Source organism: Balearica regulorum, chromosome 1 (genome assembly GCF_011004875.1).
Source record: "Balearica regulorum gibbericeps isolate bBalReg1 chromosome 1, bBalReg1.pri, whole genome shotgun sequence".
NCBI classification, from domain to species: Eukaryota; Metazoa; Chordata; class Aves; order Gruiformes; family Gruidae; genus Balearica; species Balearica regulorum.
The window spans coordinates 10,717,218-10,734,722 of NC_046184.1; the positions used below are offsets into that span (position 1 = coordinate 10,717,218).

At 36.4% G+C, this 17,505-nt stretch overlaps 1 protein-coding gene across 2 annotated transcripts in view; it reads left to right on the forward strand.

Moving 5' to 3' along the window:
- Positions 1 to 17,505, forward strand: part of PCLO (piccolo presynaptic cytomatrix protein) — a 378,115-nt gene that overhangs the window by 210,764 nt on the left and 149,846 nt on the right. The window contains exons 7-8 of one of the 2 annotated variants that reach the window (XM_075771604.1): positions 9,167 to 11,375; positions 16,502 to 16,650. In XM_075771604.1, the coding sequence (XP_075627719.1) occupies positions 9,167 to 11,375; positions 16,502 to 16,650 (2,358 nt within the window). The remainder of the gene's footprint in view (positions 1 to 9,166; positions 11,376 to 16,501; positions 16,651 to 17,505) is intronic. The other variant, XM_075771678.1, reaches the window with a different exon arrangement.

Here is a 17,505-nt window from a genome sequence, read left to right on the forward strand (position 1 = left end):
GAGTCTCGTCAGCTACCATTCTTTGGAGGAAGCCAGTAGTGAAGGAGAGGCAGAAAAAGCCAAGATTTTCTCACACCTTTTTTGTTTGTTTGTTTTTTTCCTGTCGAACAAGATTAATATTTTCTTTCTTTCCAAGATAGAGGGGGTTTTGGTGGTGGTTTTTTTTCTTGTTAATTGTAGCTGAAAGTTTGCAAAGTAGTCTGATATCAGTTGAAAACAGATGGTGTTAATTCAGCATATGCGTATCCTACTGATAAGTATAAACTGTTCTGAATTTTTCTCACCAGTATTTTCTGGCCAGGTTTCTCAGATTGCAAAGGAAGAGGATTTAAAGTATGTTCTCGTTGACTGGGAAAAGACTCTTTATAATACAGTAAAATTTTCCATACATGAGATCTGAGTTTCAAATAAAATTCATTATTCTGACTGAGGGGAATGATATATAATGATTTGTGCGTTGCATGATGAGAAACAGGGTATTATTAACTACTATGAGTGAATGAGCCCATGCTAAGGATGTTGCATTATGTGCAAAAAGATTTATTCCAAGCACTTCATCATATCAAGATGAAGATGACTGATGTCTTTTTCAGCTGCCACAAGTAGCTTCACAATCAACTAATCCCAAAGTTAACAATTAATACTTTGGTGCAATATCCTTTAATATAACTGTTTTGAATTACCAATAGCAGAATCACATTGCCAATGTATCAGAACATATTACTGAGGTACAGTTCAGTGTCATTAGTTAGTTACATCCAAAACCAGGCTATGCTGGAGACAGGGTGCATAGTGTGCAAAAAAAATTTGTATCTTATCCAAGCACAAGCATCAAATGGTCCATCCACTTCGTAGAACTTTTGATAACTTTCCGCAGATTAGACTGAGAAGTTCTGAGCATGTACAGGTCTATATTTATGTAAAATGCCTCTTAGATTGTCAGTGAAATAATAGAGGAAAAAGAAGTGATAATTGATTAATGTATGTACTAGTATAGTACATAGTCACCATGACTCTACAGACTTTGTCTTAATCTTGTTAAGCGCCTACCTCATAGCAATTCTAGCTTTGCCAGTAGTGTTTCTCTAGATAGTGAATCTTTCTCTTGTCCAACTTGCTGTTGGACAACTCTGCATTACACAGAGTTCCATATACCTTATCCTCTCTTTTGACATTTATTTCATAATCTTTTGGGTTGTCAAAATAGAATATGCTTCAGAAACCTCCTCTTCAGAAGCTTTCATGAGTCACGAGGAGGATAGAATCTAGATAAATCCATTAATTTGGATCCTTATTTCTTTTAAACAAAAATTGGACTATCTTCTTAAAATTCTCAAGTAATTTACAAATCAGGAAATATTTTAGTTCACAGACAAAATTATTTATTCTGGATTCTTTTCAGATTCAGGCTTTAGTCCTGGACTAGGCTATAGTACTACAGCACTCAGAGTACTAACTGGAGTTGCTACTAAAACCACAATATGGTAGCAGTGGGAGAATAGTATTTTCTTTTTGTGAAAGATAGTTCTTAATGTACTGATATATAAATAAAATACTTAAGACTATTTAACATATTTTAGTACAAAGCATGTAAAGACAAACATTTAGTAAAGCATCAGTAGGTATTCCCTACATAGCAGCTATGTATTTCCTACAATGTTTTCAAGCAGTTTATAGCAAAGAATGAAATCTGCATTTGTCATTCAGAGAAGAAATTCTGACCACATTCTTCTGTTTAGAGGTTAGGGTTTTCCCCTTCTCCTCTCCTTTCCCCCTTCCTCCTTCCTCTTCCTTTTCCCTTTTTTTCCTTCTTTTTTTTCTCTTTTTCAGAGATTGAATAGTGGGGAAAATATTGAGCACATTTGGTGCAGAGATTTCAATGCAGAAACAGTGTGCAACTCTAACAATTTGACTGTCTGTTAACTTGACAGATGCCCATTGTTTGAATCAATCTGCCAGAGATTTTTTTCCCCATTGTAAAGTAACTGAGATGAGATACATGTAATTCTGTATACATTTAATATAATTGGACAGCGAATCTCATATATAGCTTATGTAAGCTTGTATTCTAGCACAGTTTGCAAAGATAAGTAATATGATTACAAAGATAAAGAGCAAAGAATAGCAGAGGCAAAAAGAAATGAAGAATAAAAAAGAAAATAATTGTTTTCAGGTGAGTTTTGAAGATAATGTTACTGTATGAGGTAGCCAGAAATGTTTCCCTTTTGTATAAGGCTTAAGCTATGGAAGAAAAAAAATTAACAAACAGTATTGAATTTTACTAAGGGGAATGGGTAAAGAGACTGCTGTGTCTTCAGTGAGCAGAAAAAGCGAACAGATATTGTTTATAGATATAAGCTGAGGAAATGAAAACATAAGCTTGTGAATAATGTGTATGTTGTCTAAAATCAGTTAAATGCACACATATGGAGTATTGTTCCAGTTACAATATTTAAATTCAGAGTTTCAAAACATTTGATTTCATTCTTCTCACAATCTGATTTTCCACTGATGTATTTCTGCTGTTCCTATTTTTTGCCAGTATAAACTGAGGAGGGAATTGCCCCATTGCCCTTATATGCAAAAGTTGTCAGTCCTGTTCCAAATGAGTCACAAATCAGTTAGTCTACGTAAAACTACCTAGTCTAGGCAAACGACTGAGAACAACTGTTACACCTACTCACATAAAGTAGTTGAAATGTAGGTTTAGATCCCTTTGAAAATCACTGTGTAAGGGCCACATCTGTCTGTAGTTTGCATATCAAATTTGCATTCAATTTCTCCTTCCTCCCCCCAAGATCAAAAGCAGCATATGGCCTTTTATGTGTTTAACTGAGGAAAGAAGTTGCTGTCTCATGTCACGTCAGCTGTTAGGAACTGCACTGTGCTGTTCCCCTTGCATTTGAAGTGGAAATGGCAATTTCAAACAATTTCACAGACAAAATAAAAGGAGCAAGAGGATGGAAAGTATAGAAGTGCTCATCTGAGGAATAAGTGACTCTGACCGACATGAATGAAAGCAAAAAAACTCTGAAAAATGCTTATTGTTTTGGAATAAGCTAAAAATTTTATATTGGTTTTAACAGAAGAGAAATTTATCTTTACGGAGCCTCCAAAGGAGTGGGGAAAAAAAAAAAAAAACCTTGAGAAAACTGACTGGCATCTCAGTGCTGCTTGTGCAGTGATTTAGAAACTAGTTTTCTGCCTGACTGCTCAGTCCCCAGAGCAAAATACTTGCAGAAAAGAAAAAGACAAGAGTTAAATTAAAGGAAAGCTCTAGTATATTACTCATGAAGCAGAGTATTTCCCTCCCATACACAAGGCTAAGTTCAGCTCATCAAATTCATCTTCCACTCCCCTTGCCAGCAATGGCACACAAGGCAAGGCAGTGCAGGTTGGCTGACAGAGTTTTACTGATGGTTAGAATTTGTTCAGAGCATTTATTACTCCATTCTCAGCACTGATGATGAGACTAGCTTTTATAAATACATGTTTTCATATATTTTCCATATTTTTTTTTCATATATTTTCAACTCATCTTCTTCCCTTTACCTGTTGGCTTCAGGGGTGGATTCCCACACTCTGTGGTTCTTCATGCCATAGAAGTGACCCCATGTCAGCCTTATCCAGTGGAGAGAAGTTTCTCAATATTCTTGCCCTAATGTTTGTTACCAAGGGTTAACAAAGTTGGTCCTGTCTAGTCAGTGGTTACCACGTAATATTAAGTCCAGAAGGGTCCACAAAAAGTTACATAAGAAGCCATTACTTTGCACAGGACAAGCTACAAAACATTGCCCAATATCTCTGTGTACATCCTACAAGAAGATGCAGTTAAGGATTCCATACTTACAATGAAGTTATATACTATTAGGTATTATGTTAGCATCTTTGGTTATTACGTTCCATTTACAAGCAATTTTAAAGATACTGTTAAATTACTAAAAGGTCTTTAATGAATGATAATTGATTGTCATAGATTCTTTGAATTAAATAAAATGTTTAAAATAATGTATTGCCAAAATTTTTAACTGTTCTTACTGATGCATTTCTAACGGTGAAGAGCAACATACCATAATACCTAGTAACACATACCAATCCTTTATAAGTAGAACAACGTCATTACAATTGCAGTTTTTACTGTGTGTTTTGGGGATTTGGAGGGGTTACCTTTGGGGAGTTTTTTGATATATGAAAAATCCCAGATGTGAGAACTGGAACACAGAGAGCTACAGCACAGGCTTCACCTTCCACTCCATCGCTGCCTTTGTAACTGGCATTGGTCACCACCTAAAGAGTCCTCTTTTCAGAATGGGAGAGTATCACAGAATCATAGGATCATAGAATGGTTTGGGTTGGAAGGGACCTCAAAGATCATCTAGTTCCAACCCCCCTGCCATGGGCAGGGACACCCTCCACCAGACCACGTTGCCCAAAGCCTCATCCAACCTGGCCTTGAACACTTCCAGGAATGAGGCATCCACAGCTTCTCTGGGCAACCTGTTCCAGTGCCTCACCACCCTCACAGTCAAGAATTTCTTTCTAACATCTAATCTAAATCTACCCTCCTTCTGCTTAAAGCCATTACCCCTTGTCCTATCACTACATGCCCTTGTAAACAGTGCCTCTCCAGCTTTCTTGCAGGCCCCTTCAGGTACTGGAAGGCCTCAATAAGGTCTCCCTGGAGCCCTCCATTGCTTAACATCTTTTCTAGGTGCAAATGATTTATTCCCACTAATTTTATTTGCATCAGCGTGCATCTCTGGAACTGATGCTAGTCATGAATTTGCTGAGCAAACTTATTGACTTCATAGTCCTTGTTTGAAGAGAAAAAAATATTATTTGCATTGTTTTTTCTGGTAATCAAGGTATAACCAACTTTCTGCTGACGGTTCAAGTCCGTTGCAAGTCAACATCAGATGCTTCAGGATATCTTAGCCTGCAGAGAGTAAGGTTTTGTTCCTCTAGAGTGTAGAGCAGGCTTTCCACCATGCTGTTGAGTCTTCAGAAGATTGTGGCAGAGGAGTAGCTTCAGCTGTGACCCACTTTACCTTTGCTTTTTCATAGCATCACAGACTGTAGGTAGTCTAACATCACTGTGTATATTACATAGACAAATTAGTGGTGGCCAGCCCTAGTGAGGATCCTGTCATTACGATTGTAATTGGTTTGTGCATAAGCATATAAGTATACATATTATATACATTATTTTCAGGATTAGTCTGTACTTATACCAAAAAATAATATAAATACAGGTCTATTTTGTCAGCTCTAAAGAGGATAGAAGAAGTTTAAGTTTGTTTGTGCTGTGATCCCAGAAAATGTTAAAAGAACAATGAATAATGAGAGTGACATATTTGCTACTGAAATCCAAAACATGCAAGAAGCTTATAAAAGTTGTATGCCCGAGTGTGATACAAAGCTGTGTTCTTTGAGCAAATGAAGCTAATATCCAAACGTGGCTAGATGAATGTAGAGAGAGGAAGATACAAGAACAGCACCATATCATATTCAAACAAATTCATTTGAGAAGAGGAGGAGAAAGATTGAGTAAAGAGAATCAGACACACTATTTAGAGGTAGAAATTCATCACAGATCTCCTGAGCCATTCAGTCCCCCAAAGTAAACTATTTCTTTAAAACAGATAAAAAGCAATGGAACGTATGAGTATTTCCTAGTGCTTGACTGATTCTTGTAGTGGGTCCAAGTCTTCCTGACCTCATCAGCAATGCCATCAAATTGGAAGAGACAAAAATAGGTAGAAAAAAGTATTTTCACAAAGATTCACAAGGGATATGATGGTCATCTCAAAGGAATTATTCCAAAGTCACCACACAATTTAACAGGGTTCACAAGGCTTTGTCCAGATGACTTCTAAAAATTTAAACTCAGGAGGTATAGCACGTTGAAACTAATGTGTATTGGCAAGGCAGAAAAGGATATTTTTGCTAAATCTATTTGCACGCAACCTTCAGCTCAGTGTTTTGAATTCCTCACTGTGATGTTATCTTGTCATTGCGAGGCTGAGTGCATTCTTCTCCTGTCTTTATTATCAAAATGTTGTTAAGCTTCAGAATTGGGGGGGCGGGGGGGGAGATTGTTTCTTCCTCAGTTCTTTAATCTGTAGTATTGGGCAGAACATATCTGTAGCTTTATCTCAAGTACAAGCTTTGGACTTATTTTAGCAAGGTTAGCTTTGCCTCAGAAGCAGGTCTTATTATCGTTATGTCCATCGTGAAGGGATGATCCAGAGTACTGTGAAATTCTCTCCATATATAAGGGTCAGCAATAAAGTGATAACATTTATAAGGTTTCGTGGTGAAACAAGAAGCAGAATCATTTACTTCTAGTTCTTGAGATTTGCAGTCAGCATTTCTAGTGATCATTTGCTAAACACAGAAGGATTTTTAAAAATTAGTGAGAGTGATAGTAGATAGCTAGAAGTAAATGGGTTAGAATGAAGAAGATGGAAAAAGTGATAAAATACAACATCTAACCTAACCTTTAACTACTAATTGTAAGGCCTAAGAATGCCTGCCTGTATTTGATAGGTTTTTTTTTTTTTTAATTTGGCTCCAGAGTAATCTCTTGAAGGTTTCTGCCTCATCTTTCCTTTGGAAGCTTTAAACCTAGAATGAGTATAACATTATAAATGTGTTACAGGGACCAAAAGTACAGGGGTAGGGCTAGACAGCACAATTACTCCTTTTCACTCCCAATTCTTTGTGATAGAGAGACTAGAATTTAGTGAAGATCAGCCCTAGCTTGTCTGTTTTCCTTGCTAGTTAATGAATTCAAAGGAAATGCAAAACCTAAGTTTAACAACTACTCTAAAGTTATCTGCCAGAATACTGCACTTGAACTTCCCTTAAACCTATTAACGCAGTTCCCAGGTAGCATGCTAACATAACTGATGATGAGAATATCCAGGAAGAAAAAAAAACAACATACATTTTATCACAGTACTAAAATATCATATTTATTTTTTCTTATCCCAATGTAAAAAATAAATTAAGACTTGCCTTTTGTAAGAACAGCAACTGAGAACTAGAGATTATCAATACTTTTGAAAAACCAAGTGGTACATCTTCTTGTAGTGTCTATTAGTCTGAGCTTGTTTGTATGTAGACAAAGATATAAAAACAAGATACATTTTTTTTTTTTAAATAAAATTACATATAAGCTGATACTGGGATTTATTCATCAGCAACTTAAGTGTCATCTGAAAATAATCATTCCATAAAGTATTATAGACCTTGTAATGGGTGTGCTATTATTAGCTCTTCCCCAATACCAGTGACCATCTGTGACTGCTTCACCATCTGTGATTGCTATTTCCGTTTGGGAGGGGGAAATAACAGTGGTATTGCACTGAATTTACAATATAAATTAATAGCCAGCTAGACCTACTGTAGATTATTAATTTGTCTTTGATTGTCAGTACACACTGAGCAAGAGAAAATTAGTTTCTTTGATTTGTTGGCACAACATGGGTTTGGGAAATGGCCACGGGAAGCTGAAAACAAAATTAAATTGCATTTACTGAAATCTGAAACATGAAAAAGTTGATGGAATTTAGATGAAGAGGATAAAAAGAGCTTAAATGGCACTTGAAAAGGTAGTGAATGTTTCTTTAAAGATCCATGACAAATGATGTGTTGATTATTGTGATTTGCTAAGGTTAGGTAACCAGGGAGCAGCAAAAGAGGATTGTCAACACTTTTTAAAAACTTCTATGATTTGTTGACGGCATATTAGAATAATCAGAGAAAATAGTGATTTTTAAACTTCTAATTAAAATTAATCTTGTTGACTTCTTATCTGAGTGAAGTAGCATTTATTTCAGAAGAAATTCAATTTTTAATTAATAGCAGTTAATGCTTGCTAAAGTGCTGTGCTTGCCTGCAGAGACAGAAAAGTCAAGTTGGTTAATATTCTTTTTACTTCCCTTATTAAAATGTGCTAAAGTCTTTCCATGGCTACATTCTGTAATGGCTGAGGTGATTATTTTTAGTGTATGTGTCTAGACCAATCTCTTTTCCTTTCCTAAGGCAAAATTCATAAGAAGCTATTGGGGAGATAAGATACAATTTCAAAATCATTCCAGTCCCACTTCTTAATGTATCTACATTGCTGAACCCTAAATTTACTTCAAAACTAAAAAGAACTTTTGAAAACCCCTAGTAATTTAGGGTGGAATTTAGATTGCATCTAACCAGTTGCATTGCCTACTTTCCTAGTTGATGAAAAGAGATAGGCACCTCCAAAAACTGACTCATCATTTGGTAGGTAGATACTTCTAGATCAGGATGAATCACTCTTCTGCCATTATCTGTGGAGAAGTTTGGACATCTGTACTGAACTAGATTCCTATATTTTTATACTGCTTAACTTCTTTTTTGAAGTTTTAAACTGTAGCTTTGGAACTGGAACATATTTCACTTAAGAAAATCTTCAATGAACTGAAGAAAGTTCACACCTCTTTTGTAAAGCACAAGAATCTTCCCCGAAAATATATATGTAGCAGCAGAGGTGAGGCAAAAATGACAAGGTGGACTAAGAACTACCCATTGTACCAGGTGTGTTGGCACCAAAAAGACCTGCTTTGGTGTCTGGATTTTAGTACAAGTTATAGCTGCTCAGTATGCGCTCAGCGTCTGGCTCAAAGACTTTCTATTTGATTGTACAAATTATACATATATTTATATATGAAAATGTATACATGTACATTTATACTTATATTTTTTCTATTAAATGTTATATAAAAGGAAGGTGCATATGTCTCTATATATTTGCTTCCCACACACACATGGACTGTATATGTTTATGTACAAGCATACGGAGATAAAAAAACCACCACACTTTTAAATTACATTCAGTTCAATTTCAAGAATGTAAAGTAGATTTTTCAACTTTACGATAAAGTCCTAGTGAGTGTCACCCTTATTTTGTATTAGATGGCTTATCTTCCTGACCTTTAGCAGACTGATGACATTTTTTCATGCCGTTTTCTGCTGCTTATTCACAGATACCAGAAGCTTCCTTTCCATCAGAGAAAGTATGTGGTTAAGATATAAAGCCATACCATGAAAAAGAATTAAACATTTTGTGATTAATTTGCAATCAAGCCTCCAGAATAGTGATTCAGTCTTGTTTCTTCTATTGCAGGCAAAAGGTTCTTCAAGCATAACTCCATCAGGCACTCAAAAGAAGGTGAAGAGGACTCTGCCCAACCCACCTCCAGAGGAAGCAACAGCAGGAACTCAGTCACCATATACTTCTGTAGGATCAGTTTCACGCAGAAGGATTTGTAGGACCAACACTATGGCCAGAGCCAAAATTCTTCAGGATATAGACAGGGAGTTGGATCTGGTTGAACGTGAATCAGCCAAGCTTAGGAAGAAGCAAGCAGAGCTAGATGAGGAGGAAAAAGAAATAGATGCCAAGCTTAGATACTTGGAAATGGGCATTAATAGGAGGAAAGAAGCCTTACTAAAAGAAAGAGAAAAGAGAGAGCGTGCCTATCTCCAAGGAGTAGCAGAAGAACGGGATTATATGTCAGACAGTGAAGTTAATAATACCAGGTCAACCAGAATAGAAACTCAGCACGGCTTGGAAAGACCACGTACTGCACCACAGACAGAATTTAACCAGTTTATGCCACCACAAACCCAGCCAGAAACACAGTTTGCCCCTGCTACAAGCCCATACGCTCAATATCAGTATTCATCTCCTGCCCTGCCAACTCAAGCACCAACTCAGTTCACACAGCAATCACATTACCAACAACAGCAGCCTTTGTATCACCAGCAGGTTTCACCCTATCAGACCCAGACAGCTTTCCAAACGGGAGCTACTATGTCCTTTACTCCACAGGCTCAACCTCCACCATCTCAACAGCCATCGTATCAACTCCCATCACAGATGATGGTGATACAGCCAAAGCCAAGACAAACTACATTATATTTGGAGCCTAAGATAACAACAAACTATGATGTAATTCGCAATCAGCCTCTCATGATAGCACCAGTTTCAACTGACAATAATTATGCAGTTTCCCAGCTGGGCAGTAAATACTCTACCTTGGACTTAAGGATAGGACTAGATGAGAGAAACAGCATAGCAAGCAGCCCTATATCAAGTATATCTGCTGATTCATTCTATGCAGATATAGACCACCACCATACACCCCGAAATTATGTGCTCATTGATGATATAGGAGAACTCACTAAAGGAACAGGAGCACTTGGTTCCAGTTTTAGTCTCCATGAGAAAGATCTGACCAAAACAGATCGACTGCTTCGCACAACTGAGGCCAGGAGAGCACAGGAAGTGTCAGACTTCCTAGCACCACTGCAGACTTCTTCTAGGTTGCATTCCTATGTTAAAGCTGATGAAGACCCAATGGAGGACCCTTATGAGCTCAAACTTCTGAAACACCAGATAAAACAAGAGTTCCGTAGAGGTGCAGAAAGTCTTGATCATCTGGCTGGCCTGTCACAGTATTACCACGCAGAGGGCAGCTACAGGCATTTTCCAAAATCTGAGAAATATAGCATAGGTAGGCTTACTCTTGAGAAACAGGCTGCTAAGCAGCTCCCAGCAGCCCTCCTTTACCAGAAGCAGTCAAAACACAAGAAAGCTTTGATAGACCCCAAACTAACAAAGTTTTCACCTATCCAAGAAAGCAGAGACCTTGAGCCTGACTATTCAAGCTATATGACTTCTAGCACTTCAACACTTGGGGGAATTACTACTAGGGCAAGGCTTCTTCAGGATGATATCACTTTTGGCCTTAGAAAAAACATCACTGACCAACAGAAATACATGGGGCCACCACTGACTTCATCCATTGGAGCAGGTCTTGGAACTGCACTGGGTCCAGCAATGAGATCCACATTACAAGATGAAGCAGACAAGTCTTATAGCAGTGGTAGTAGATCTAGGCCCTCATCTAGACCCTCCTCAGTTTATGGGCTTGATTTGTCATTGAAAAGGGATTCTTCCAGTTCTTCTTTAAGACTGAAAGCCCAAGAAGCTGAACCCCTAGATGTTTCGTTTAGCCATGCAACACCTTCTGGAAGAACTAAACCCACCAGTCTACCTATTAGCCAAAGCAGGGGAAGGATCCCAATAGTAGCCCAGAACTCAGAGGAAGAGAGCCCACTAAGTCCCGTTGGCCAGCCAATGGGAATGGCAAGAGCGGCAGCTGGACCCTTGCCACCAATATCTGCAGATACCAGGGACCAGTTTGGATCAAGCCATTCATTACCTGAGGTCCAGCAACATATGAGGGAGGAGTCACGGACTCGAGGCTATGATCGAGATATAGCCTTCATCATGGATGACTTCCAGCATGCCATGTCAGACAGTGAAGGTAAATTAGGCCTCAGACTGATATCTTACTATCACAACGCAAATCCTCATTTCTATGCATGTGTCTAATTTTTGTTACACTGCAAAGACTTGTTCTTTTTTCTGTTCTTTGGTGCATCTTTTGTGTATCTACATTTTTGGGGTTTGATTTGTTGTGTTTTATTTGATATTTTTTATTTCATCCTAACAGCAGTTTCTGGATGGTGTTAAGCTACTGTAGCATGCTCACTGTGTAGTTGATTTGCTTTCCTTTTGGTTTGCTTCTGCATTTTCCTTTTCACTCGTTGATGTCTACTTTTCTAATGATACTGTGTAGAATATTCCATGTACAGTATATACCGTACCATCAGTCTTTATGTGGAGCCTTCTCCAGTGACTGTGAATCATTGAACTTATTTGAAATAGTTTTTGTTTGGATTTGGAAATAATCTCCCAAATCCTCTAAAAAACTCTAGTAATTTTATTTGCATGAAATTCCATGATAGAATTTAAGAACTGATAATTCCATCTCCCAATCCTTTAGATCTGCATTTATATAGAAATAGTATGTTCATTAAGTACATACTGTATGCCAGAACCATATAGAGCTTAATGTGATAGCAAAATAACATTCTACACATGGTCTGTTGAAAACATCCTGTCATGTGGACTTCTGTGCATTCAGAATTGTGATGATGTAAGATAATTTGTCATTTGGATGGTGCAAGAGAATCTCATCCTTTAATAAACTTGCATAAAGTATTTTACTTCTATTGATGGATTATGCAGCGTAGCTGGTTTTATATGCACCCCATCCAATATGTCTGCCAAATAAGCACAAGAGTTTATCTCACTTAGGTTCATGAAAGGAACCTTTCTGATGTATTATAAATGGTGCAATTAAAAATGTTTCTTCTGAATAAGTGCAGCAGAATGTTAAAGCTGATGTTAAGTACTAAATAAATGCAAATTATGTACCAGTTTTGTTTGAGTCAGTTCAGACTTAATATATTCCAAATTGTTTAAAAATCATAAAGACAGCTTGAAAGAAAATGAAATTAATGTTTGAAATTGTATGCGGTCCCTTAACTTTTTCTTATGTGTATTTACTGCACAATAAAAGAGACTTTGCATGCGCTATATTGTCTGTAAATGGCGATGATTGTCTCAAATCACATTTGCATGATTATGAAGTAGTGTGGTTTATTTTTCAGGTTTATATTAACCTCAATGTTCATTATTGCATTATTGCTTTTTATATAAGCTGAATCTTTCATAAGCATTAGAAAATTTAATCTATTTGCCTTCCTCATCCTACAATATATTGAAGGGTTTTCTTCTGTAAGTTTCTTTTCATATTTCTTAGATATTTACAACTCCCTCATGTAGTCTCTGTTTCAGGGGAGGTTCAGAATCGTCAGCTTTTTTGATTTTTATCAGAAGTTTAAGTGTTTTCACTGTTCTTAAATTCTTAGCACACATCTGAAGGCAGTTGAGAGGAACTCCCCAAATTGCAACTCATATCATTCTTCTTAAATAGATGCTATCTCGTCTCAACTTGAGCTGTGACTTTTAAGGGTCATTCTAGGGCCACATTGTGAAAGACATAGGACTTTCCTCCTGAAAACTGAGAACCAAACTGAACCAAAAAAAGCCTATTTGGTGCTATTCTACCTCATATAAACAGGTCATAGGAAATTATATTTCTGCACTACAGTGCATTATGTTTCTGTTATATATTTGTACAGGGCGTACATGTTGCATTTTAGGTTGAACACGTTTAGGTTTTAAATTAGTCTCTGATTAGTTACATTCTTTCAGAGCTATTCTAATTCAATTCGGATGTTCCTTATTAGATAGACATGTCCCTGAATATGAGGGCTTCCCCTTTCAGCAATATTCTTCTAATTTCTATCAAGCTTTTGTTTCTTCACAAATAGCTTCTTTTTGCACCATTTTATGTAAAGTCTTGGGAAAGCAAAATGCTTTATGACATTATTTTCAAATATGCTGTCTAATAGCAAGCAACTTGAATTTAAAATAATAATAATTTGGATGTAAGATAACAAATGTTCCAAAGAAGCAATTACAGTTCTTCAGAACATTATGGCCTTCTTTTCTCTGGACTGCACTTTTCTCTGTAGTACTGTGACAGCGGACAGCTATTCTGGCATGTTGCATCCAGCCTTTTAACACAGTTTGCTTTGCTTTTTCTTTTTTTCTTAAAAAACTGCTGCATGGTGTTGATGAGATTGCATTAAAACAACTCAGTCTTAAGCACTACCTTAGGAAAACTTGCACTAAAGCTTGAATTTTCATCTTTGGAGACTTTTTAAAAATAAATGTAAGTCAAGGTATTAAATTGAAATTGTTTTTCTTCAGTTCAAATTGAGAGATGTGCTTGCCTCTCTATTCATTTTTTATAAGCCACATTCCATAACAAATACTACAAGAGAATACAAATAGAACTTTGAGGCCAAACCTTCTGTTTTTCACTCTGTACACCTACATACTATAACAAATCTTACAGTCATACTTCAGCACATAAGTAGTACCTACACTAGGATCAAACATCAAACAGGTTAAAAAAACGTCTTTAGTGTCAAAAGACCATAACATCCAGAGGTTCCCACTGAAAATAAATAGCATTCTGAGTTTTGAAACACCTGATGTTTTCTCAGAGTTCCCAATACCATGAAAGCTCTGATCCAGCAAATAGCTCTTGATTAACTCCATAGCTGCCACAGTGTCCACAAGCTTTTCAGTATGTTGAAGATACTAATTTTCGAGGATGCTGAAGCTAGTGCTCAATTTTATTAATGTCAATAGTCCCTGCTAGTCAGCTGAGAAGATACAAAATGTACCTGAGGGTGTTGTTTGTGGTGGGTTTTTTTTCTTTTGTATGTTAATTTGTTGATTCTACCATAGAGTTTAGAAGTTTAAAATTGAGGTATGAAGACATCAAGACATCAACAAAGCTGACCCCTTATAATTTTTCATCTGTGGGATTTAGAGTGATCACTATTAGTTCCCTGATCAAGCTTCTGGAACTCCACAGCCTGGAGTTCAATCTCACCTTGATAAACTGTGTGCTGTAAACAGCATGGGACCTCATTGACTCCAGCAGGAGTTTTTTACAGGTGGAACTATCTGGCTGCATAATGTTAGTCTTAGAAAAAAGGATGTATCCTCTAAGACTGCTGGTGATTCATCTTGTCTGTTCTCAGGTTTCCAGCTGAGACAAATCCCAACTAATCATGCCCAAACCAGTTGTGTGTGTATGTACATATGAGTTTGGCGTGTGTGTGTCTATATACACATACTTACATACCTTTTTAAATTTCATATAAAATACACTACTTCATGACAGTCTGATAAAAAAAGTAGTCTGGTCTGAACTGCAGTATGGGATTCTACATATGTGCTAGCTTTTCTAAGCAAGAAATCCAGCAAATGTTCTTTCAGCTGAGATAGGAGGAGAAAAAAATTATCATTCTTTCTTCTGCTCAGCTAATGACACAGATTGTGATAGTCAGCATTAGTATCTGGGGTCAGAAACATGCATTAGGGTCTTCATGGAAGCTTCAGTAAGAATTTCTGTCAAGATGAGTTATGAAGCAGCCTGTTATGTGCAGGCACTAGCCAGATAAGCATCAAACTTTAGTAATGATTCTGTTTAATTCATATATACTGATCTAAATAATATTTTCAGGCCATTTTGTATTAGATCAAATTTATGCACAGTTAGGAAGGGACTGCATATCTGAACCAAGATTACGAATTGTCCAAAGGCCTAATATAATATAGGATGTTGTTTTTACCACATACAAAATATTATTTTTCCAAAACCACACATATATAATATTCCTCTTTTTGGAGAAATTTAATAAAATAGTAATGAAGAAAACAAAACTTTTTTTTTTTTCTCCCATTAACATTTTTTCCAATTATTTGTTAAATGAACTAGATTATATTTACTTTAACAACTACATAGAGAAAATTATGCACACTACTACTATTTTTAATTTTAAATTCTCTTCTATGTCATGGAACATTCACTCTTCATTGCATTCACACTTGTTACTATAGCAACAACTGACCTTATTTAAGGTTTGCGATTTCTGGTGGTTTTGCTGAAACAAAAATTGTCTTTCTTTGAATTCCAAATTGATCTCATTTATTAAAGCATAAAATTCAAACTTTCATTATATTCTAATTAGCTGCACATTGTTTTGGTTTACACTGATGGGCAACATAACTGAAAATCTGGATGTTGTATAGTGGCAATGTTATTAAACACATAGGAGCTGATTCGGATCCCAGTGGAGTGAAACCTATGTCAGCTGACCCAATAGTCAGTAGGCATAAATATGTGTATTTGCAAAACTGATTTCAATGAAACAGTGTTATTTGATCCCTAAGGGTATCTAACACAATAGATGTTATACAGGTTTAGAACTGTTGCAAATATAAGAACATTAGTCTTATAGAATTATTGCAGAAAGAACATTCTGGCTAACTTTGCACACACAAGGAAGGTTCATACTGCAAAATCTGGGGATGGAATTCAAAATGAGAACACTTGCAATATTTCTGCTTAGAATTACAAAGAGTATAGATTGCTTCATATCTTCTTTGATTTGGGATGATACTGATTTCATTTCTTATAAATAGTTCTAGATTATTTAAAAAATATTTTGAACAATATTCAGTTCAGAAGTTTGGGAATTAGCGGATGTTGCATTTTGTGGGTTAGGTTTTTGGGTTAGGTTTTGTTTTAGTTTTTTTCTTAGCCTACTGCAAGGTAACTAATTTGACTAATTTTTTTCATCCAACATTTTAGAAATGTATGGAATCTGCAGTGTATTTCTGAACTTCCAGAAGGAAGGAAGAGCCTATAGCACTAGGCAGTGGGTTTCTTCTGGGATTTAATATCCATAGTTCTGACATAAACCGAATTTTCTCACCTTGCTATATAACTTACAGCTAAATTCTGCCTGAGTTCAATGTCTCAAGTCTCGCCTGTAACTTTGCTTTAGCTGCATGGCCAATTAATAATCACTATGCATGTTTGCTATGCACAGTGCACATTATTGCCCTTTGCCCAGCACTGGATCAGAACATTTGACCTGTCCTTGGTTTTCAAAGCCTATCATCTCCGCCGGGAAGAAACAGATTGGTTTGACAAGCCCAGGGAATCTCGTTTGGAGAATGGACATGGTCTCGACAGAAGGCTGCCAGAGAAGTTGTCCCACTCTCGACCACCAAGTCAACACCAAGATCAAGTAAGCTGTCAAGTAAGCTATGCCTTCAGTTTTGTAAATGTTTGACAATTTAATCATACTGTCCAATAGTTTAGGGACTACAAGATTAGGTGAATTCCAGCTACATTCAGCTGAAGTGCTGTTGACTCTGTATTTGTCACCAGTACTTGATGATGAAATTAGAGTAACGTTTGTCTGCAGTTCCATATTAATTTTGCAGGTTGTCTTTTGATTTTTGAAACATATCTCAAAGTAGCTAGTCTGCTATCCAGAACTATTAATTATTCCTATTAAAAATAAATTAAAAAAAAGAAAACAGTTTGTCCCATTTTACCTTATCAGCTTTATCCCATCTAAATTCAAGCCCCTTCTTTCAGTAGTTTAAGGAAAAGAGTTGCTTTATCCTGTTGACACTTGTTCCCACTTTTAGTTGATCAGTATAATCCCAACAGTCCATGATCAATTACTGAATAAATCAGAAAAACTTTATCAATCTAATAATTAGAGTATTTCATTTATTATTGCAAGAAAGAAAAATACCATATTCTGCTTTTCAAGCCTGCTGACTGTGAAATCTAGTTCACCTTAGTATACAATCACATCTCCTCTTTATATTAATGAAGTTTCTATATTTCAAAACTTTAAGGTCTTCACTTGATTGTTTCATTTATCATTTTTACTGATTTATTGATATTATGCTCTGTTTTCCATGAGATGCAATGGATGCAAGAGAAGGTATTGCATGGCCCTTTTGTGGTACTTAATTACTTGATAGCTTTTATTGCTCATGTTAATTCCCCAGATAATATACAAGCCTTCATGAAGCCTTCAAAACTTTTTGCTGGTGAGCATTGTCACTGACATTTGACAGTAGAATGTAGATTTTAT